The 23,374-nt window shown below is 40.6% G+C and overlaps 2 protein-coding genes across 2 annotated transcripts in view; one reads left to right on the top strand and one right to left on the bottom strand.

Moving 5' to 3' along the window:
• The first annotated feature begins 133 nt into the window (after positions 1-133).
• PNO1 (partner of NOB1 homolog) lies at positions 134-18,039 on the top strand. Its single transcript, XM_023552709.2, has 7 exons — positions 134-398; positions 615-764; positions 8,087-8,170; positions 8,368-8,428; positions 8,667-8,784; positions 13,164-13,234; positions 13,964-18,039. The coding sequence occupies exons 1-7, from the start codon at positions 198-200 to the stop codon at positions 14,029-14,031; spliced, it is 753 nt and encodes a 250-aa protein (XP_023408477.1). The 5' UTR covers positions 134-197; the 3' UTR covers positions 14,032-18,039.
• Positions 17,869-23,374, bottom strand: part of PPP3R1 (protein phosphatase 3 regulatory subunit B, alpha) — a 74,053-nt gene continuing 68,547 nt past the window's right edge. The window contains exon 6 of the mRNA XM_023552712.2: positions 17,869-20,031. Within this exon, the coding sequence (XP_023408480.1) occupies positions 19,984-20,031 (48 nt within the window). The 3' untranslated portion in view covers positions 17,869-19,983. The remainder of the gene's footprint in view (positions 20,032-23,374) is intronic.

A 23,374-nucleotide genomic window follows, 5' to 3' on the forward strand; every position in this document is an offset into this window, starting at 1 on the left:
ATAAGAATCAGGCATATTGTAAGATGGCCCCCACCGACATTAAAAAAGCCTGGCTGAGGACCCCGCGTGGGACCTCTTGGGAAGGGGGCGGAGCCCCGGGGCAGGTGGCGCTCGCAGGGTGGTCGGGGTGCGCCTGCGACGTGCGGCTGCGCACGTGGTGGAGGCGGAAGCGCCTGCCGGGCCGGAGATCCCTGGGGATGGAAGGCGGGATGGAGGCACAGAGCGCCGGGGCCGAGGACGGTTTCACCCAGGTCACCCGCAGAGGTGGCCGGCGGGCGAAGAAGCGGCAGGCCCAGCAGCTGTCGGGGGGGAGCGGAGACGCGGTCCGCATGGACACGGAGGAGGCCCGGCCGGCGAAGAGGCCCGTCTTTCCGCCCCTCTCCGGGGATGGGCTCCTGGTACTGGCCGGGATCCTGGACAGGAATGGGGCAGGGGCCAGAGACGGGTTAAACCTCTGGGTGATAGTGAAGCTGCGGTGCTCTTCTGGAGAAGTGACTCTCCGGAGGCTTAACTCGTTCAGTTTAAAGGAAGATTTTTTGTGGATCAGCTGTCATTTTACAACTCCATCCCCACCCTTCCAGACATCTCCTAAGTTGTGTTCTTTTCTGTTGTAGGGTGGGAAAGAAGAAACAAGGAAAATTCCAGTCCCAGCTAACAGGTACACACCATTGAAAGAGAACTGGATGAAGATATTTACTCCTGTTGTAGAACATTTGGGACTTCAGATACGCTTTAACTTGAAATCCAGGAATGTAGAAATCAGGGTAAGGAGCGAGCCAACTATTTCCACATATACTAGGATTTCTCCTACAGGGATCGAGGACTGAATAGACTTTGTTGAATGGGACTTGTTAAGTGGTTTCTTCCAGTTTTCTAATATATATCGAGTTTGAACTTCTTAAATGCCTTTAAAATCTTGATTCAATACAAATACTAATTGAATTCTAAATGAGGATACTGGCTGTGTCTGTGCATATCTTTTATAATGTATCATGTTGAACTGCGAAGACCAAAGAAAGGCATTGTCCTAAGGCAGAAGTATGTGAATGACATACATAGGCATATGCAGGGTTTTAGTTACTGGCTGCAGCAGTACAGGCACCATGCATCTTAATAGTATTGCAAAAAACAAAAAAAATATGTGTATACGTAATAGCTATATACTTTAAAGTATAAAAATAAATGTGAAAATCAGTTATGTACGTGTGTATACCAAACCAAAACGAAACCCATCGCCATCGAGCCAATTCCAACTCATAGGGACCCTATAGACCAGGGTACAGCTGCCCCATAGGGTTTCCAAGGACTGGCTGGTGGGTTTGAACTGCTGACCTTTTGGTTAGCAGCCAAACACTTAACCACTGCACCACCAGAGCTCATGTATACATAAAACCCACTGCCGTCGAGTTGATTCCGAGTCATAGCAACCCTGTAGGACAGAGTAGAACTGCCCCATAGAGTTTCCAAGGAGCGCCTGGTAGATTTGAACTGCCGACCTCTTGATTAGCAGCCGTAGCACTTAACCACTGTGCCACCAGGGTTTCCTACGTGTGTGTGTATATATACACGTATACATTCATGCATATACATATACGTATACGCACATGTATGTTAAGAAGTAGGCTGCCAACCAAAAGATCGGCAGTTCGGATCCACCAGCTGCTCCTTGGAAACCTGTGGGGCAGTCCTACTCTGTCCTGTAGGGTCCCTGTGAGTTGAAATCGACTCGACAGCAAGAGATTTGGTTTTGGTTTATATGTATATATGTAAATATATGTATGTATATATGTATGTATGTATGTAGCTGTGTGCCGTCAAATCCATTTCCACCTGTAGCAACCCTGTGTGACAGAGTAGAAGTGACCTATAGGGTTTCCTAGGCTGTAATCTTAATGGGAGCAGATCCCCAGGTCTTTCTCCTACAGAGTGGCTGGTGGATGTCAGTCACTGAGCAGGGCTCCTTTAATCCAGTAGTTAGAGATTTTAAATCAATTAATTTTGAGCTTTTTTCTGGTGGTAATTTTACATGATAATCTGTGGTCAAAATTAATTGTAATATCCTCCTTGAGAATTCTTATACCATCGTTATGACAGGTGTAGACTTGTCTCTGATGCACTGTGTATGATAAGGGGACAAAGCAGAGATGCCCTGCTCTAAATAGTTGGTAAAGTTCATAATATTGAACTTGACAGTAGAATCCTTGTTTGTTCCTGTTGCCACTCTAATTCAGGTTTTGATGGTTTCATGTCAAGACATGTCATGTTTCACTATAGGTTTCCTTTGTTTTGTTACTTTACGTCTCTCCTGCCTCATATACATTCTCTGTGCCAACTTTCCCTGACCATGTTGCTTTTATTATGACTTCCTGACTTAAGCTTTTAACTAAACCTGCTTTTCAGTTAATGGGTCCCAACTCTGGTCCCAAGTTGGTTTCTCATCATCTCTTTGAACATTTCTATTCCATACTTCTGGGTAGCCTTTCCCTCTGAAGAAGGCCTTCTCCTCCCTACTCTCTCCCTCTTCCTACTTCAGTTCCTGTCATGTTCCTGGGTCTCCCTGAAGTTCTTCCTCCTTTGTAATTGGTTGGTTTGTCAGTCATTTCTTCAACGCCTGACTTTTGTCATGCTTAGCTGTCTTAGGAATTGCTGCAGCATAGATTTAGATCTCATTAACATTTGTTGAAGAGGGCAGTGGTGGTTCAGTAGTAGATTTCTTGTCATCCATGGGAGACCTGGGTTCAATTCCTGGCCAATGCACTTTAGGTGCAGCCACAACCTGTGTGTTATTGGAGGCTTGTGTGTTGCTGTGGTGCTGCACAGGTTTCAGCAGAGCTTCCAGACATCAGCCAGTGAAAACCCTGTGGGTCACAGTGGTCCCATCCCGTTGCGCATGGGGTCATCATGAGTCAGGGGCCAAATCTTTGACAGCAAACAGCAGCATTGTTGACACTTGTATACCAGACCCATAGTGGTACTTGGACGTGCACTTCATCCTTTGGTCTTTAAGACGGCCCTGTGAGGTAGATGATATCCTTCCATCTTACAGATATGAGGAAACCAGTGGTCAAAGAACTTGTGTGTCTTGGCCAAAGTCGTAAAGCTAATAATTGAATCTTGATGCTATTAGGGATTCCTCAGGATCTTCCACTCTAACCTCCTTATTTTACAGCTGAGAAAACTTAAGACCTAGAGTATCTATGTGACTTACCCAAGGACACATAGGAGTGGAACTAGGGTTTAGTTTTTGGGGGCTTTTTTTTTTTTTAATGGTTTTGTTGTGGTACAATACATGTAATGGAGACATGGCAATTTTAATTATTTTTAAATGTACAATGCAGAGAATCATGAGATTATATCACCGGGTTGTATAACCATCACCACTACCTGTTCCCAACAGGTTTTCATCATCCCAAGTAGGAACTCAGTAGGCCTTAAGCAAACGTTCCCTTTTCCCCACCCCCAGCTCATGGTTGCCTCTAATACTTTGGTCTCTACACACTTGCCTGTTCAGGATATTTCATAGAAGTGGGATCATATATTTGTCTTTTTGAGGAGCCCAGGTGCTGTAGTGGTTAAGTGCTATGTCTGCTAACCAAAGGGTCAGCAGTTTAAATCCACCAGGCACTCCTTGGAAACTTTATGGGGCAATTCTTCTCTGTCCTGTCGGGCCACTCTGAGTCAAAATCGACTTGATGGCAAAGGGTTTTGGTGGCGCAGTGGTTAAGAGCTTGGCTGCTAACCAAAAGGTTGGCGGTTGGAATCCACCAGCTGCTCCTTGGAAACACCATGGGCAGTTCTCCTCTGTCCTGTAGTGTCCATACGAGTCAGAATCAACTCGATGGCAACTAGAAATGAGTGGCTGACTTACTTCATTCGGCATAATATTTTCAAGGTTCATCCATGTCAGAGCATGTATCAGAATTTCATTTCTCTTTATGGCTGAATAATATTCCGTTATTTTTATGCATCACGTTTTGTTTATGCATTTCTCTGTTGATGGACGAATTGAACTATTCCACCTTTTTGCTATTGGGCATGATGCCGCAGTGGACTTTGGTGTACAAATATATTTGAGTCCCTGCTTTCAAGTCTTTAGGGTATTTAACCTAGGTGTGGAATTGGTATGTCATATGGTAATTCTATGTTGAACTTCTTAAGGAACCACCAAATTGTTTGCCATAGCAGCTGTGCCATTTTACATTCTCAGCGGCAGTGGATGAGGATTCCAGTTTCTCCACATACTTGCCTACACTTGTTATTTTCCTTTTTTTTTTTTTTTTTGATAATAGCCATCCTCTTGGGTGTGAACACCACTCTTCTGTCAGTTTTCATACTGTGGTAGCTTACATGGTGCTGTGATACTGAAAGCTCTGCTACTGGTATTTCAAATACTACCACAGTCACCCATGGTGGAAAGGTTTCAGCAGAGCTTCCAGACTAAGAAAGTCTAGGAAGAAGGACGTGGTGATTTCCTTCTAAAAATTGGCCAGCGAAAACCTTATGAATAGCAGCAGAACATTGTCTGATATAGTGCCAGAAGATTGGCCCCTCATTTTGGGAGACACTCAGAATACAACTGGGGAAGATCTTTCTCAGAGTAGGGTCAACTTTAATGGCATGGATGGAGTCAAGCTTTCGGGACTTTTATTTGCATGACTCAAAGTGAGAAGAAACAGTTGTAAGCATCCGTTAATAACCAGAATGTGGGATGTACAAAGTATGAATCTAGGAAAATTGGAATTTATCAAAAATGAAATGGCATGTATAAACATAGATAGCCTAGGCATTAGTGAGCTGAAATGGGCAGCATTGACCATTTTGAATGAGACAGTCATAGTTACAGTTTCAAGAATGACAAATCGAGGGAGAATGATGTGTCATCCTTTGTCAAAAACGGCATTTAAAGATCTGTCCTGATGTACAACACTGTCAGTGATAGGGTAATATCTGTATGTCTACAAGAAAGACCAGTTAATACAACTGCTATCGTATTTTTACGCAAATAACACGTCCCTTCTATGTTTACCAACTGCACCCTGCCCCCCCCCAAGGTATTTTTGTAAGTGTGCTATATTAATTTTGTTTTGCAACAACATGTTAAAAAAAAAAAGCACTTTTGAAAATAACTTGAGACAGCACGGTTGGCAAACAAATGTAGAAGGTGCACATTATTTGTGAAAAAATGTGGTATACAGACTTACGAACCAACCACTAATGCCAAAGATTAAAAGTTGAAGATTCTTACCAACTTATGCAGTCTGAAGTTAATCAAACATGCAATCAAGATGCATTGATAATTACTGGTGATTGGAACGCAAAAGTTTAAAACAAGCATCAGTAGTTGGAAAATATGTTCTCAGTGCTAGAAACAACACTAGAGGTCGCATGGTAGAATTTTGCAAGACCAACAAGTTCTTCATCGCAGGTACCTTTTTTCAACAATATAAATGGCAACTATACACATGGACCTCACCAGATGGAATACACAGGAATCAGATCGACTACATCTGTGTAAAGAGAGGATGGAATAGCTCAATATCAGTCAGAACAAGGCCAGGGACCCACTGCGGATTAGACCATCAATTTTTCCTATGCAAGTTCTACTTGAAGCTGAAGAACATTAAAACAGGTCCACGAGAGCCAAAGTACAACCTTGAGACCTGAATTTGGAGACGATTTCAAGAACAGATTTGATGCATTGAACACGAATGACTGAAGACCAGATGAGTTGTGGGATTACATAAGGACGTCATACATGGAGAAAGCAAAAGGTCAGTAAAATGCCAGGAAAGATCAAAATGGGTGTCAGAAAAGACTCTGAAACTTACTTTTGAATGTCGAGTAGCTAAAGCAAAAGGAAGAAACGATGACATAAGAGAGTTGAACGGAAGATTCCAAAGGGTACATAGAGAAGACAAAGGTATTATGAAATGTGCAAAGACCTGGAGTTAGAAAACCCAAAGGAAAGAAGTGCCCAGCATTTCCCAAGCTGAAAGAACTGAAGGAAAAATTCAAGCCTCAAGTTGCACTACTGAAAGATTCTATGGGGAAAATACTGATCTTCGCAGGAAGCATCAAGAGAAGATGGAATACACAAAATCACTGTACCAAAAAGAATTGGTCAGTGTTCAGCCTGAAATTTCAGGAGGTAGCATATGATCAAGAACCAATGATTCTGAAGAAGGAAGTCCAAGCTGCACTGAAGGCATTGGCAAAAAAACAAGGCTCTAGGAATTGATGGGATGTCATTTGAGATGTTTCAATAAACGGATGCAGTGCTGGAAGTGCTCACTTGTCTATGCCAAGAAATGTGGAAGACAACTGCCTGGCCAACAAATTGGAAGAGATCCATATTTGTGCACATTCCAAAGAAAGGTGATCTAACAGAATGAGGAAATTATGGAAGAATATCATTAATATGACACGTAAGTAAAATTTTGGGGAAGATAGTTCAAAAACATTTGTAGCAGTACATCAACCAGGAACTGCCAGAAGTTCAAGCTGGATTCAGAAGAGGACGTGGAATGAGGGATATCATTACTGATGTCAGAGGGATCCTGGCTAAAACAGAGAATACCAGAAAGATGTTTACCTGTGTTTTATTGACTATGCTAAGGCATTCGACCAAGTGGATCATAACAAATTATGGATAACATTGCAAAGAATGGGAATTCCAGAGCACTTAATTGTGCTCATGAGGAACCTGTACATAAATCAAGAAGCAGTTGTTCAGATAGAACAAGGAGATACTGAGTGGCTTAAAATAGGAAGGGTGTGCATCGGGGTTTTATTCTTTCACCGTACTTATTCTGTATGCTGATCAGATAATTTGAGAAGCCGGACTATATGAAGAAGAATGCAACATCAGGAGTGGAGGAAGACTCGTTAATAACCTGTGAGATGCAGATGATATAACCTTGCTTGCTAAAAGCAAAGCAGTTGCTGATGAAGGTGAAAGACCACGGCCTTCAGTATGGATTACACCTCAGCATAAAACAAAAATCCTCACAACTGGACCTGTAAGCAACATCATGATAGAAAAGATTAAAGTTGTCAGGGATTTCATTTTACTTGGATCCACGATCAATGCCCATGGAAGCAGTGGTCAAGAAGTCAAACAACATATTGCATTAGGCAAATCTGCTTCAGAAGACCTCTTTAAAGTGTTGAAAAGCAAAGATGTCACTTTGAGGTGTAAGGCACGCCTGACCCAAGCCACGGTGTTTTCAGTCACCTCATATGCATGCAAAAGCTGGACAATGAATAAAGAATATGGAAGAGTTGCTGCCTCTGAATTACGGTGTTGGTGAAGAATAGACCATGGACTGCCATGAAGAATGAACAAATCTGTGTTGGAAGAAGTACAGCCAGAGTGTTCCTTGGTAGAGAGGATTGCAAGACTTTGTCCCATGTACTTTGGACATGTTATCAGGAGGGATCAGTCCCTGGAGAAGGACATTATGCTTGGTAAGGTCAGTGAAAAAGAGGAAGATCTTTGATGAGATGGATTGACAAAGTGGCTGCGACAGTGGGCTTAAAGATAGCGACAATATTGAGGATAGGGCAGGACTGGACAGTGTTTTGTTCTGTTGTACATCGGGTTGCTATGTGTCACTACTGACTGGAAGTCACCTAACAACATCCAGCATGCGAGTAGTTAGGACTGGAGTTGTGGCTTTGGCAAACCTTAGCATGTAAATTGTAACTGAAGTCAGGAGGTTAGATAGGACTCCAAGGAGAAGAGAAGAGGATCAGCTTGGGCATTGTAGGGATGGACAGTGTAAGAAGGTCCTTGAGAATATGAGTGATTGAGCTGTGCTGGAGGAAGCTTCCGTCCACTGCAGAGTCAGATCAACCACCTAGTACAGGCACTTGACAGACTCTGCAGCTGGGAAAGGTTTGTTTTGCAAATTAAAGACACTGCTTATCCCATCAAAATACTGGGACTTACTGAATTTATTGAGAAGTGGTTGTGGGGAAGAAAATTATAGTAATGGGAAAAGATCATTCCTCATATTTTGTTAGAATAGTCTTTTATTTTTATCTTCACCTGTACGTTGTCCTTTTTTTTTTTTTTTTTAAACAGACTTGTAAAGAAACCAAGGATGTTAGCGCCCTGACAAAAGCAGCTGATTTTGTGAAAGCCTTTATTCTGGGATTTCAGGTGGAGGTGAGTGATTTCATGGCATCTAAAATGAGGACTTAAAAAATACCCTATATGAACATTTTAATGGATACGGGCATTTAAAAAAATCATTGAGTTTTCTAGCCCTACAGTTTGCGGGTTTTCGTTGAGCGTTGCTTCTGCTTCACTCATTCTGAGGCACCAAAGGGAAGGGCTTTCACAGCATTTGGTTCTGTGTGTAGGATGCACTTGCCCTCATCAGGCTGGACGACCTCTTCCTGGAGTCTTTTGAAATTACAGATGGTGAGTGTGTGGTGATCTTTTCATGCAAAAGTATTACCCTTCTATATTGTTGAGTGATGACTCGCAATTTTTTCTAATAGCATCAAATGAGCTGTGTTATTAGCCACTTTTTTTTTTTTTAAGTGTTTGTTTTGTGTCATTTAGTAGGATAATTGAGCTAATGATTTTAACTTTTTATGTGGACGTGGGCAGTGCACTGGAATGGCCTGCCTGCTGAGGTATTCCTCTTCTCGTTTAGTTAAGCCTTTAAAGGGAGACCACCTCTCAAGGGCAATAGGACGAATCGCTGGCAAAGGAGGAAAAACCAAATTCACGATAGAGAATGTGACAAGGACACGGATAGTTTTGGCTGATGTGTAAGTATCTTTTCTGGTCTTGAGAAAGTTATGGTCATAATTTACATCTGATCTTTTGATGGTTTAAAAACATCATAAAATTTGTATTTTATGCATAATGTCACCACAGAATCTTTGTCAGTACAGGTAGTCCCTGGCTTACGACGTACTTGAGTTATGATGAACCACGATTACAACTGTTTGGTTTTTTTTTGTTTTATGTTTTATCGTTATATATGCACTACATACAGTGTTGCAGTGTGAATTTGCTGTTATTCTCAGATGTTCACTTGCAGTCGTTCAATGTTACGATTTATGAAGATATTGATAATAAAAGGCAATAATAACGAAAGCTAAAAAAAAATGAAGTATTCTACTTAACGTCAGAACCGACTCAGGACGGAGTTGTTGAAATAGAACACCATCATAAGTCAGGGACTGCCTGTGTATGGTTCTGGATGAATTGTCGCCTACTCTGAAAGCAGATTAAGTTACTTGAGAAAATTTCAGAAATTACAGTTAGCAGTGAAGGAAATGTTTAGAGACACTTCTAAAAGAAATTATGTTACAGTTGAAGATTTAAATAGTACTTCGGGGCAGTCTATTAAATCTGTAGGGTAGAGCAAGGAGTAGGTATTTTTAATGCTTCCTGAGGCTTTCCTTTTTTAAAAAAAAAAAAGTTTGTAAAGACCCTCATGAAAGAAAGGTAAGTACTGCGAGTTGGGTGAAAGACTGGAGAGCAGCTATACGTGAACGTAAGTAAGACGGTGAAGGTTTAAAATAAGGGTGCCGAAAGTGAAGCTCGGATTAGCGCTCTGAGAATGGAGCTGCTCTGTCACCAGGCTGGGGATCTCACTGGCAGATGGCTCAGATTATATAATACTGTGAAGTTGGGAAATGAAGCCATTGACTGAGAGGATCTGCCTGCTACCAAATCTAGAAGTAATTTCCTTTTCAGTGATCTCATCTTTCTTCTAAATTGAGGGGCTCATCATTTTTTAAAATCTAAAAATGGAGCTGTCTTGGTGGCCCTCTATAGATGAAGCCAGGGTGTATTATATTTTTACACCTTTTATGGATTAAGCCTGGAGTTAGAAATATGAAGCCATAAGAAAAGCTGTTTTGGATTAGAAACTTAAAAACCATTGAAATGTATTCCACATTTTTAAAATATCATATATAATTTAATTTAGAAATCTAAGATACAGCTGATTTGCTAATCAGATTATGGTTGGTATATCATATTTGTAATTTCTAAATTTGTAAGTATATTTAAAATGTAACTTAAAATGTACTCACTGAACTGCCTCTAGCAGCTCTGTGAGGCGTGATTTACGGAGTTAAGTTCACCTGTGATCCCACCGAACTCACACATCCGCATCACCCCAAAAGTTCCCTGTGCATCTTTGCTGTCGGCCTCTTCCCTGACCCCATTCCTAGGCCACCACTGATCTGCTTTCTGTCACTATGGTTTTGCCTTTTCTAGAAATTCATATAAATGGAAACACAACTGTGTATGTAGTCTTTTGTGTATGGCTGCTTTCACTTCGCATGATGCTTTGAGTGTCATCTGTTGTATTGAGTGTGATGAGTACTATTCCATGGTGTGTCTGTAGTACATCTAGTTACCAGTTGATGGACATTTAGGCTGTTTCCAGCTTGGGGCTATTAGGAAAATGTTGCTATTATTACTTTAAAAATCTTTAGTATTTTTCTTACAAATTGAATTACAAACTACTTGAAATTAAAGGAGAGAACTATCTTGTAGCTTTTGCTATAAATAGGCAAACTGGAAATCTACCTGTTTAGCAATTTGTATTAATTATGAAATAGAGGACCGTGATGGTTCAGCGATAGAATTCTCACCTTCCATACAGGAGACCCGGTTTGATTCCTGGCCCGTGGATTTCATGTGCAGCCACCACCTGCCTGTCAGTGGAGGTGTGCGTGTGGCTATGATGTTGAACAGGTTTCAGTAGAGCTTCCAGACTAAGACAGACTAGGAAGAACGGCCTGGCAATGTAAAAAAATCAGACAATGAAAACTGGGCTCACAGTGGTCTGATCCTGTTGGTGCGTGGGTTGCCATGAGTTGGGGGCTGACTTAACGGCAGCCTGCAAGATTAATTGTGATAGAGCTGTAAGTTCTGGTTATTCTACAGGTACAGAAGTCATTTTTGATGAGTTACTAATAATGGGGCAAAATAAGGTATAAGGTGAGTAGGATATAAACCTAAAACCAGTATGTTCCAGATGTGGTAAATACACCAGACAGGAGATAACTTTGCCTGTTACACGTCCTGTGGCCTACATTCCTTTCCAGCCACTGCCCCCATTACTTTGGCACTTTAGTAGCAAAACTTTTCATACTATCTGTTCTCACTGTCTCCAATTTCATCTCTCATACTCTACTTAAATAATAATTTTATCAAAGTTAGGCATACAGATAATTTAAAAAGCATTTTGGAATATAGGACAGAGAAGGAAAAATTCTGTATTGTGAATCTGACTTGAGTCATTTAAGGAATGCCTGTTAAAAGGGTCTGGATGATTCTCAGTACTGAAAAAACTTAGAAAGTTTTGCCATTGAAACCCAAGTATATTTTCATTAAGTACAATATTACTTGCATTTCTCAGTATTCAGTGACCCTAGCTCTGCCAGTGTATACTCTTAGGCAGGTCACTTGACTTCTCATAAACTTCTCTCCTCATTGGTAAAATGGGACTAGCATTGGCTGAATACAGGTGGGTGAGGATTAAATGAAAACACGCTTATGAAGCCCCTGCAGAGAGAATACACTCACTGGGTGGTAGCCATTATCCACCAAGAATATTAAGGAGCTTCTTAGTTTTGTGTTTTTGTCTTTTCTAAAATTCTGTATTGTGATATAATTCACATACCATAAACTTCACCTTTTAAAAGTGGTTTTTAATACATTCACAGAGTTGTGCATCCATCAGCACCATCTTAACTCTAACATTTTCATCACTCCAGAAAGAAACTCCGTACTTATTACCCGTGTTCTTCTCTCCCATTCCCTGGCAGTCACTGATCTACTTTCTGTCTCTATGGATTTGCCTGGTCTGGACGTTTTGTATAAATGGAACTTTATACAGTATGCACCTTTTGTGTCTGGATTCTTAGCATAATTTATCAGCACCATCCATGCTGTAGAATGAATCAGTACTTTATTCCTTTTATGGCTGCGTAATAATCCGTTGTAGGGATATCCCACATTTTGTTTATCTGTCCATCACATGATGGTATTTAGTTGTTTCCACTTTTGGCTGGTATGAACGATGCTGCTGTGATACTCATGTACAAGTTTTTCGTGGACAAATGTTTCTAGTTCTCTTGGGTACGTAATTAGGAGTGGAATTACTGAGACGTATGGTAACTAGGGAGTTACCATATGCAAGCAGTTAATGCACTTGGCTGATAACTGAAGTGTTAGAGGTGTGAGTCCACCCAGGGGCACCTTGGAAGAAAGGTTTGGCAGTCTACTTCCAAAAAAGCAGCCATTAAAAGCCCTGACAGAGCCTAATTCTACTCTGATACACATGGGGTTGCCATGAGCTGGAATCAACAGCGACTGGTATGGTAATTCAGTTAACTTTTTGAGGAACCACCCAGCTGTTCCCACCACAGCTGCACCATTTTACGATTCCACAGCAATGAATAAGGGTTCCATTTTATACATGAGAAATACATCTTTATTATTAAAACTTATAAAATGCAGATGAGCAAAAAGCATCCAAAGGTAGCTGGTATTAATATTTGGTGTGAATCCATTCCTAGGATTTTTTTTCTTAACATCACATGGAGCAAATCTCACTTTTTTTTTTTTAATCAAAAAGTGGGGCACCCTGCCCTTTGGGTTTTCACGTTTCTGCTGAGGCCACGGTCTCAGACACCAAGGCCCTGCTTATTATGATCAGGGCTCCCCGTGAATCTCAGCTGCAGGAAGGAAAGGGATGGCGCCCTGCTGCCGTGGTGACAACTATACAGATACCACTGAAGCCGAGCCAGCCAGTGTTTATCCTTGTTCGCTGCTGCTGAGTGGATTCTGACTCATGGCAACCCCACAGGTGCAGCGTACAGCTGCTCCATGGCGTTGTCAAGGCTGTGACATTTCAGAAGCAGATCACCAGGCCTCTCTTCCCAGGTGCCTCTGGGTGGGTTTGAACCACCAACCTTCAGCTAATAGTCAAGCGCTGAACTGTTTGCACTACCCACTGTGTATCAGGCATTCAGTGTTTCCTGGGACAGTCGCCAATAACAAGGGTGGGTCAGGCAGTTCCTGCCTTCTTTTAGGAATCTGTGTTGTGAATTTTCCAGTTTGTCTTACAAGACTCAGTTAAGGAAATGCTTTCCATTGCTAACTTGTCTCTCTCTTTCAGGAAAGTTCACATTCTTGGCTCTTTCCAAAACATCAAGATGGCAAGAACTGCCATTTGCAACCTTATTCTGGGTAATCATGGTTTATTTCTTTGGTGTTTTGTCTGGAAAGAACAGAATAGAGAATTTTGGAACTCAAACTGCATGTGCAACTCAGTTGAGGCTAAGGGAGTGTAAAAGATAGCCAGTAGAAAACTCAGGGTTGGCAAATGGGGGGCCTAGGAGAAGCAGGAAAAGCTTTGCTTCTCTACTAGAGAAGAGAAAGGGTTTTATTGGGTTATAAATTTTTGGCTGCTTGACAAGGTGCACAGAAAAGCCATTCCAGAACAGCAGAGAACGTGTCGTTTTAGGTCCAACAAAAAAGGAGCTGCTGAACAGCTTCGATCAACAGGCACCTTTCTCTGTTTTCACGATCATGCAGCAAAGTCATTGCCTCCTGATAAGTTGCAGGATGGCAGCAGCTGGTTCAGGAACCCTGGCGGATCTCCTCTGGTGCCCAGGTCTCACTGGCTAGCTGCTTTTTGAGGTATTTTGACAACTCAGTGGCTTCTGCTCTTAGGAGTTTAAAGTGGTTTTTTGGAGACTATTTGCGTATGATTTCCTTCAAGGTGGATTTGTAATTTAAGATGGATCCAGTGGAAACATACTCCTGTTATTTTCTGGTTGTAGACCACTTTTCAGGTAGCTTCTGTGTATGTGGGTATATCTGTATACGTAGACTATGTATATATATTTGTATATGTAGACTATGTATATGTGAGTGTATTTGTATATGTAGACTAGCCTTTTTGTTTCTCTACAGGAAATCCTCCATCTAAGGTTTATGGCAACATCCGTGCTGTGGCTAGTAGAGCAGCAGATCGATTCTGATTTCAAATTAGAGACTCTTGCCTTGTCTTTGGACTCTAGAGACAAAGACCATACACGCTACAAATGGTCACAAGAAACCACATGAATTCTTCAGTCACTTTATAAGGCTTCATTCCCTTCTTCCAGTCTCAGCCAGAAGCAAAAACAGCAAAGTTTGATAGTGTACACACTCAGCAGCTTTCAGGATAATTCAAATATCAGAAGTTAATACCATTATTGTATTTAACACAAATTAAGTGTAATTTGTTTTCCTCCTAAATCACGTGAGGCAGATTTGCATAGCTTGTAATTCCCTCATTTAGTGGGAAACTTCTTGCTTCAACAGCTTTTCAGTATGAATTTGCAAGTTTTTTATTTATAAATTTATAAACATTTCTTCTCTATGGATTTTAATTAAAAGAAATAAAGTCTGTGACTCATGACCCTTCCTTAATCCTGGGAGTGTTGGGTGATGTTAGAATCATGTCATTAGTTTGGGCTTTACTGTGTGAACCAGGACAGGCTGTTGAGCAGTTTGTAAAATTAAAGACCTGTGTCACAAGGTTGATGTGAGGAAAGTTTTATTTTTCAGTTCAGTGTTTAATGAAAGTAGTCAGATATTACCAATGTTGGGTATATTTCTTCTAAGTAGTAAAGGTGAAATATGGTAGAAAGTTTTTCCCAAGAATACTGCAAACACAGATTCTTTTAACTAGCATCTGCATATTTAAATATCGAATTTATTTCATGCATTTTTAATATGAAAGGAGCATACCTCATTAAACATGTGATTTTGATAACTGCGTTCTCTCGTACATCTCTGAAACCCTTGACCAAAACTTTCTAATGTTAAGGATGGCAGTTAGAAAGTTCATGTAACAACCGAAAGTATTTTTATTGAGTTTGTGTTTCCTTTTTATCAGTTAACATGTGCCACTGTCCCAAAAGTTTGTATATTGCATGGGATTGGATATATTTGCATGCCATGGTGGGAATCCTGTTGGAAATTGCTGAAGATATCCCACCCAAAATGGCTGCTCTTTTGGCCAACACAGTGGGCTGAAGCATGGAGAGAGAATGAGTGGGTGGGTGTGATAGTGTCAGATCCCTTTACTCAGACATTTTTGAAGTCTCTACAGGGTTCAGGGAGATCTTGGTCCCCCATCCTCTACCCCCTACTCACCCCTGGCTCCCTGCCCAGTCTTTAGTCAGGTTTTCAGAGCACTCAGAAATGAACTGTTGCTAAGTAACCGTAAATGATTTGGGTTGATTTTTAAAGAACCTGAGGCAGAAAAAAACAATTTTGATTGGGGTAAAACATGGGTTCTCTGTTAAAGTGAAAATAATGTTTTGATATTGTTTGAACTAACTTCGTTTTGAAGTTTTCTTATCAGAATTATCAGTTAAATACGAAAGAGCAAAATACATTTCCCTGGCAGCTGCAAAAATTTGATTTAGAGTTTGGTCTGGGGCCCCCTACTTAGATATTTATGCCTCCCCCCCTCCCCTCTGGAAGTAGGACTCCTTGGGGTTTGAGACAAAATTAGAGGGAACCCAACTAGTTCTTGGGATGAGAATGATGGAGGAATAAATCAAAAAACTAAACTCACTGCTGTCAAATTGATTCCAACTCATAGTAATCCTGTAAGTTGGAATCGACTTGATCCCAACAGGTTTTATTCCTCCTTCAAGGCAGTGCAGTGGTTAAGCACCTGGCTACTAACTGATAGGTCGGGGGTTAGAACCCACAAGTGAGAAAGATGCAGCAGTCTGCCTCGGTAAAGATTTACAGCCTTGGAAACCCTATGGGGCGGTTCTCCCCTGTCCTATGGGGTTGCTATGAGTTGGAATCCATGGTGACAGGTTTGGTTTTTTGAAAGAGGAATAGGGGTAATGAAATCTGGCTACATCACATTGGAAGCTGATCTCAACAACCGGGATCAGATGACTTCTTTAAAGCCTTAAGGCTTGGACACTAAGAAGATTTACCTCGAGCCTATTCCATACTTATGTTTCTGTGGTATTTCTCATGCTATATTGTAATTCTTTTTCTGCCACCCCTACCTACAGCCTCTTTGGATACTCAGTGTCTAGTAAAATTACTGACATACAACCATTCACTTATGTATTGGCTGATATTAAAACTGGACATTGCCTAGAGGATAGGTCTGAGGGAAAAGAACATTTTCTTAGGTATTCAGTGGCTGCTGGGACCCTGAAGTTCCCTCTGAGTCACTCCAGAAAACTTGGACTCCAACTTCCATGCTTCATAATGTCGTAACTAGGTTGGTAAGAAAGCTCATGTTCATTGAGCATCTGGGAGTGACCTAATTTTCCTGAACCCAGAGCCATGTTAAGATGGGAACAGCATGCTTACCGTTAGATTACTGAACGTATACAGTGGCAAAATACATAATCATCTGACAGCGGGCGAAATGTCTGTGCAAACGTTACTTACTTGGTCAAAGCAACAGTCTCCAGGAGGTCTGAGTGCGCAAAACCCATTGCTGTTGATTCCGGCTCAGGGCAACCCTAGAGGACAGAGTAGAACTGCCCTGTACGGTTTCCAAGGAGTGGCTGGGGGATTCAAACTGCAGACCTTTTGGTTAGCACCCAAGCTCTTAACCACTGCACACCAGGACTCCTCGAGAGAGAGAGCAAGGGCTGATTAATTTGAACTGATTATTTTTTTCATGTGGCTAGTAGTTAGCCGATAACATTTTAATGTCCAAGGGAAATGAAAGGTTTAAATGGCAATGGACTTTTGCTTAAATGTTAGCTAATTCAATGACCAATTTTTGAGCATGTGAGCCTTTGAAGACTGAGAGTAAATATCTCAAGACATATGAGCTTCAACACCATTTCTTTCTTTGTGGAATAAGGCCTGGAAACTATCCAGAAAGGATAGTTTTTACCATCTTCTTTTACCATCTTGTCTACTCTAAAACCATTAGAACTAGGTAAAGACAGGGGAACCAAGGATTTGAATGTACCTGCTTGCTTGGGCTTCACAAATCTCCATCCCTGATGGTCTGAGGAACCAGAGTCCATGCGTGGTATCTCATGACTAGTGCATGCGTGATAATGTGGGTGCTCAGGGTATAAACACACCAACAGACCAGAACTCACCTGGACCTGGCATGCTATTCACCTGTCAGAAGCATCTCAACTATTACACTGCTGGCATGTTGTAGGAACTCTGTACAAAGTTGCTGAATGACAAACTCAAAAAAATACAAATTTTGACCTTTTACAACAATGCAGCCTGCCTCCTAAGTGACAAAGTACTCAACAGCATCTACTATAAAACAGAAGCTGTACTTTACAGAGTGTCACACATCATCCAGTTCACCTAGTAAATATCAACTGTGCAAAATGTGAAAAGGCAGGATTCTAGATAACTGAGGTTGTCGGTGGACAAGAGACAAATTACTACTGCATGGAGCTTTCATTCACTTTATTTCAGCAGCTGGGGCACAGGTAAAGTCAATTATGTCAGAAAAGAATACATGCTAGCAAAGAAGTCCAACACCAGGGTAAAGAGGACTCAAGTTGTGTATGTATTTCTAAATAGGGCAGCCGGGAGAGTTTCTGGTGAACTGTAACACGTCTGAACAAAGTATTAGCTATGCAGATACCTAATGAGGGAAAGGATAGTGCAAAGGCGGTGGGGGTGGGAATGGAGGGAGTGCTATAGGGCTTTGTAGGTGACTGTTATGACTTGTTTTCACCCAGTCATAAAGCAGATTTTACCCATGGCTTATAGTCAGAGATCAAACATGGATTTCTCAGAATTAAAAAAAAAATTAAGACTATCTTATTGACTGTGGAAGCCCACCAAAGACCACTGTGAAAACATTCAAGTTCCAAATATTTTATTTTTTTATTCATACAGTATGAAGTTTTCTAAAGATCCCACAACATGATGTATCATGCAGAAGAAAAACTAAACATTCAACATAAACCATCCCCTCCCCCATCCCCACACACACAAACTAAAAAAGGAGAAAAAAAAAACCCACATTCCCCAGTAAGGAAATAATGTTTGCACTATTTTCTGTAACGCCAGCCAAGATATGCACAAGCAAGAGAAATAGAAAGCATTTGCTAAAATATTTGTAACAAATACTTATGTACAAAAAATTCACAAAAGACAAGTTCCCCCTTGAAGCAGAGCACATGGCAGTTGACACTGGAACCGATCAAACCGCTGGCTGGATTATAAGCCACGTACTGACCCAGAGGAAGAAAGTTACATGTAGTGGAGATTTTCAGTTTGAATATTAACATTTCCAAAGTTTGGCAACATTATCTTTTTAAATTATGCAAATTATGTAAACAAGAGGTACATTTTAAATCGATCTACATGCAAAACTCCATGGCATGCAAGGACGCCAAGCACCGGGATTTTTCTCTCACAGACAGAGCCCATAACGTGCAGCACTCAGCTGAAGAACAGCAATGGCAGGCAGGTGTGCTCAATGGGAGATGCAGTCACCTGGACTCAGCCTGCCCTTTCCTGCTCATGATTAGAAAACCAGTTTTGATTGAAAAACTACATAGGGAAAGACTACTATCCTAAAAAGCTAACAAATATTTCTCTTCCAGCCAATAGTACCTGTGCAGAAAAGGGAAGGGATAATAGCACGTGGTGGGACATGATACACTACTTTTATATCACACAAATTTACTAAGTTATCATCCATTATAAGTTATATGGGCAAATCCAGAAGGAAAACCATCATGCACTCTCTATGCCTGTGGAAAAGAATTTTAAGAGGTATAAATTTGGATAAACTTTTGCTCTTCTGTGGCATACAGGTTAGCAAGATCTCTCCCACTGAAATCACAACTATGTGTGGGTGTTTAGATACATACATGCACATTAAATATCACCAGTTATTTAGTTGCAAATCTTTATTGAAACAGAGAAAGGAAATTTATGGTTCAAACGTGAGTTTAATGACAAGTCATTTAACCACATAATGAAACATGAATACCCTAAGCAGTTACGTGATTACTTCAGGTACCCGTCATTAAGTAATGCAAAAGATAAATCATGGTTGCCTTCTGGCCTTCACGTATAAAACAGTCATCGAGACTGGTATCTTTACATTTACTCAGGGACATTTCATAAATGTCATGGCTCCTAGTTACGAAGTAACAGAATGAAGCAGCCATAAGCATTGTGCAGTCACTATATGGACACAAGAACTAGCTCTTGGCAATAGCACTGAACTATACGTTCTCCTCAAGCAGAGATATATTAAAAGCTACTGCTCAGCTATGAGACGAAGTCCCTGGAAATATATTCAAAGGTATAAAGTTACAGACTCCTTTGTTACAAAAAAAGGTAATTAAGGTACATAATAGGACGTTAACAAATGCTTTGTCAATCTCTCAAAGGAGACAGCCCAGGAAAAGGAAGATAGCTGGCCTGACACCCGGCTCAAATTGTACAATCTCCTATCTATATATAAAACTGTGTGAAATAAAAGTAAGGATGTATATATCCATGTTTTTGAACTTTTTAGGTTCTGCTTGGCACTTTTGTACTCTATCATCATTTTGTTTCTGAATCAAGTATATTAAATTAAAGCCAACCTACTACATATATAGAAAGCTACATATATCTATATATAAATATTTACATATGTATATATAGATACTTTCTTGTTATAAAAGATGAAGAAAAATAAATTAAAAAGCCAACCCCTTCCCTTTCTCCACCACATTGATATGCTCTTTTCATCTTGCTGTCCTTCAGACTCTAAAGTGCTACACTGAGTTATTGAGAGAGTAAGAGTTCAATAACACTTAGTTGGCTTCATGAGGCTCATGTTGGAAAATGTGGCTTCACAGAGAAAAATACTTCCATTTAAATACACAGAGAGCATTGCTGGACGTCTTGAGCAGATCTTCAGAGATGGAGAAGAAAGCAAAAGTGTTGGGTGGTGCTCTTTCAAAAAAGAGTCACACATCTACCACCATCTTTTTGTGGATATCTAGGCCACCTACAACCTGCAACAGATGGGAACAAGGCAAGCTTAGCAGGATTTGAGGCATTTCTTTTCACACGTCTAACAACCTGACGAAAACTGTCACTTTAAAAACAATACTATAAGAATTTTCAGATGCTGGATTTTTTTTTTTGAACACTTCAGTTACTTGCAGTTAGAATTCTCGTGGCTTCTTTCTCACAAGCTAACAGACATTTTATTTTTGGATTCTAGTACAGGGGATCAGCAAACTTCTACAAAGGGCCAAAGAGTAAATGTTTAAGGTTTTGTCGGCTAAATATAGCTTCTCTTGCAGTTTGTTTTTTAAAAAAATAAAATGTAAAAACTATTCTCAACTCAAAGACATACAAAAACAGGCCATGGGCAGGATCTGGCTTGCTCTGCAGTTTACCAACCCCTGCTTTAGTTGTTAAATGATAACCAGATGTTACTATAAAGTTGTCCTCAAAAATCAAATATGGGCACGGTCAGTCTATTCTAGAAGGTAGTAAGTACCAAATCAATGAAAATCCCTGCACATTATTCTTCCATGGAATCAAATTCGTATAGTCGCTACAGACACCTTAGTGAATACTGACATGTTCATGTCAAAGTACAATCATCTGTATTATTTTGGGGAGATGTATTTTACTAAATACAACATACACAAGAAATTGCACAGATTTTCACAAAGTGAAATGTGAGTAACTAGCACCCACACCATTACCAAAACTCCTCTCTGGCACTAGCCATCCGTCCCCCGCCCACCACCACCACTGTACACACACAAGAGGTAACCACCTCTAATACCACTGATTAGTTTTGTCTGGTTTTGTACATTTTATAAATAGAATCTCTTTTTATGGTTGCTTCTTTCATTCGACATTTCATTTGTGAGATTCACTCACATATGTATCCACATTATTTTTAAATTTATTTTTTCTAATTAAAAAAAAAAAAGCCACTTTTCATTTGAAAAATAAAGCTCAAAGAGCTAATCAGTTCTACAAGTCTTACTTTGAAATCAGCAGCTGGAAACCTTGCCCTTATTCTCCACTTCCTTCCACCCAGAGGCAGTCACTTAGAATTTTCTACTGGCACTGGGTTTTTTTGGGTTCAACATTTACCTCCAGGTCTCCAAATGCCATTCCTACACTGCTTGTTCTCTGTTCTCAAGTTTTGGACGTTATCCACTGATTCCCACCCTGGAAGACGAGGGTGGAGCTCTTTCACACACACCTCTCCCCCTCTCTCTCCTACCCCATTTACTTTCCATGTTTCCACATACTTACATCCTTATTTTAATTAGACAGAAATTCAGCATTTTACATCATATGGACTTATCAAATACCATTTACAGCAGAAAGGGTTCCATCCTATGATCTTCTTTTCTTGCCCTCTTGTTTTGTAAATAACTCTGATCTTTTCCTTTGCTGGCTGTTCTGTGTATTTCTCATTAATTCCACCCCAATTTTCTTCTAACTACACTCCAATATAATAGGTAATTCTATCAATTTTATCGTCTTAAAGATATCACTCCCAGAGCCTTGCAATCACTCTCAGCTGGGCCATGTGCTCTCTAGGCCTGCCAGCCTTGAGATTTCTCTTCTCTCTCATGTCGGGCCCTCTGCTTCCTGGATCTTCTTTCCTAATTTATGGCCTTATTACAGTGAAAGCATACCCTCCGGTACTATGTGAGAAAGGGAGGCCTTGTAGACCTGAAATTGTCTCTCTTCTACCATCAAGTTTGATTGTTTGTAAAGAATTCAAGTTTGGAAATCATTTTCCCTCACAACTCCAAAGGCAATGCTCTATTGTATTCTACTTTCCAAATCTGCTGAGAAACCTGGAGCTGAGTTGTATGGAATGGCTGCTTGCTGCAGCCCAACAGTGCTCTCTGTAGACGTTTGCAGAACCATCCTTTCGTTCCCACTGTTTTGAAATTCCTTGACAGTGTGCCATGGTGCATATCATTTTCATATACTATGCTGGGCAATCTGAACACTGATTTTCATTTGACTGAGGTATTTAATCTTTGCCGATTTCCTTCCCTCCATTTTCTTTCTGGAACTTCTATCATTCAAGTGTTAGACCTCCTAGACTAGATCTCTAAATTTAATTGAGCTCTTTTATATATTATCCAATTTTTGTTCAAGAATTCACTTGAAATCCCCCCAAAAATAATAATGATAGGCTTTTGTTTTGCTCTTAAAGCTTTTCTAGCCTTGCACAACCTATTCCAAGATGCTTTTCTTTGGGGGATTAGTTTCACCTCTATATTCTGTATTAGAGGTTTTCTGGAAATGCCTGGTGATCCTTGGCTCTTTGCTTCTGTGGAAATGACACAGGTATCTCTGCGTGTATCTCTGCGGGCTACACTTTGGGTGATCTGGTGGGACCATTTCTTTGGGGAGATAAGATTACCCCAAAAGACTCTTCCAATTCTTGCCTGGAGGGTATAAGTCTAGCCATCAGGATTTCAGGTCAAGGAAAAAGGCTGGAGATGTCAACATGCAAATATTTATACTTTCACTGAATTCCCTGATACCCTCTCCATAGCTTGGCCTCCTTTTTCCAGCCCAGACTATTTCACCTGCCCCAGTCTCCTGCTATGGTGCAGGAGGCAGTTGTCCAGCTGAGCGGAGTAGAGGAGATCTAGTGTTCTAATTCCTCCTTAAACAGACTTTAAACCAAACCCTCCTGTTTTTAGCCTGACCTTCATCCCCCTTCCAGAATTATCTTACACCACCGAATTCTGAGTCTTCCAGGGTCTCTCCATTATAAACCAGACTGCTTCTCGGCTTCTAAAACTGATAGCTTAAGAATTCTCCTGTCTGCTAAGTTAGTTAACTACTAACCTCCACAAATTACCAAAATTTAGTTGCTGTCTTTGCTGCTGTTCACGTTCTCCTTGTCAGTTCGTAACCTTTTCTTTTTAATTCATTTCATTTTACTGGGGTTTTGGGAGGAAGCAAAGATAAGTGTTCAATCCACCAACTTTAATCCTGTCACTGATCATTTACAAGGTTTATTTGTTTATGTTAAGTACTTTGAAATTTTTATGTAGCTATATAGTATGTGGAGTCCCTGGTTAGTATAAATGGTTAAAGTGCTCAGCTGCTAACCAAAGGTTGGAGGTTTGAGTTTACCTAGAGGCACCTTAGAAAAAGAGCCTTAAATGATCTACTTCTGACAAACCAGCCACTGAAAACCCTATGGAGCACAGTTCTACTCTGACAATATGGGGTCACCATGAGTTGGAATCAACTCCGCAGCAACGGAATTACATAGTAGGCAATTATTTAAAACAACTTCCCCACTGCTGTAACTGCCAAAGTTTCTTGGCATATTCTCTGGTTTGAGAA

This window comes from Loxodonta africana, chromosome 15, assembly GCF_030014295.1.
Source record: "Loxodonta africana isolate mLoxAfr1 chromosome 15, mLoxAfr1.hap2, whole genome shotgun sequence".
In the NCBI taxonomy this organism is placed as follows: Eukaryota; Metazoa; Chordata; class Mammalia; order Proboscidea; family Elephantidae; genus Loxodonta; species Loxodonta africana.

Excerpts from the sequence above, each read along its gene's own strand:
- PNO1 (XM_023552709.2), top strand. The coding sequence starts at position 198 with ATGGAAGGCGGGATGGAGGCACAGAGCGCCGGGGCCGAGGACGGTTTC. Across the intron at positions 8,429-8,666 it reads GTCTTTTGAAATTACAGATG|TTAAGCCTTTAAAGGGAGAC; the intron begins GTGAGTGTGTGG and ends CTTCTCGTTTAG. Across the intron at positions 13,235-13,963 it reads CATTTGCAACCTTATTCTGG|GAAATCCTCCATCTAAGGTT; the intron begins GTAATCATGGTT and ends GTTTCTCTACAG.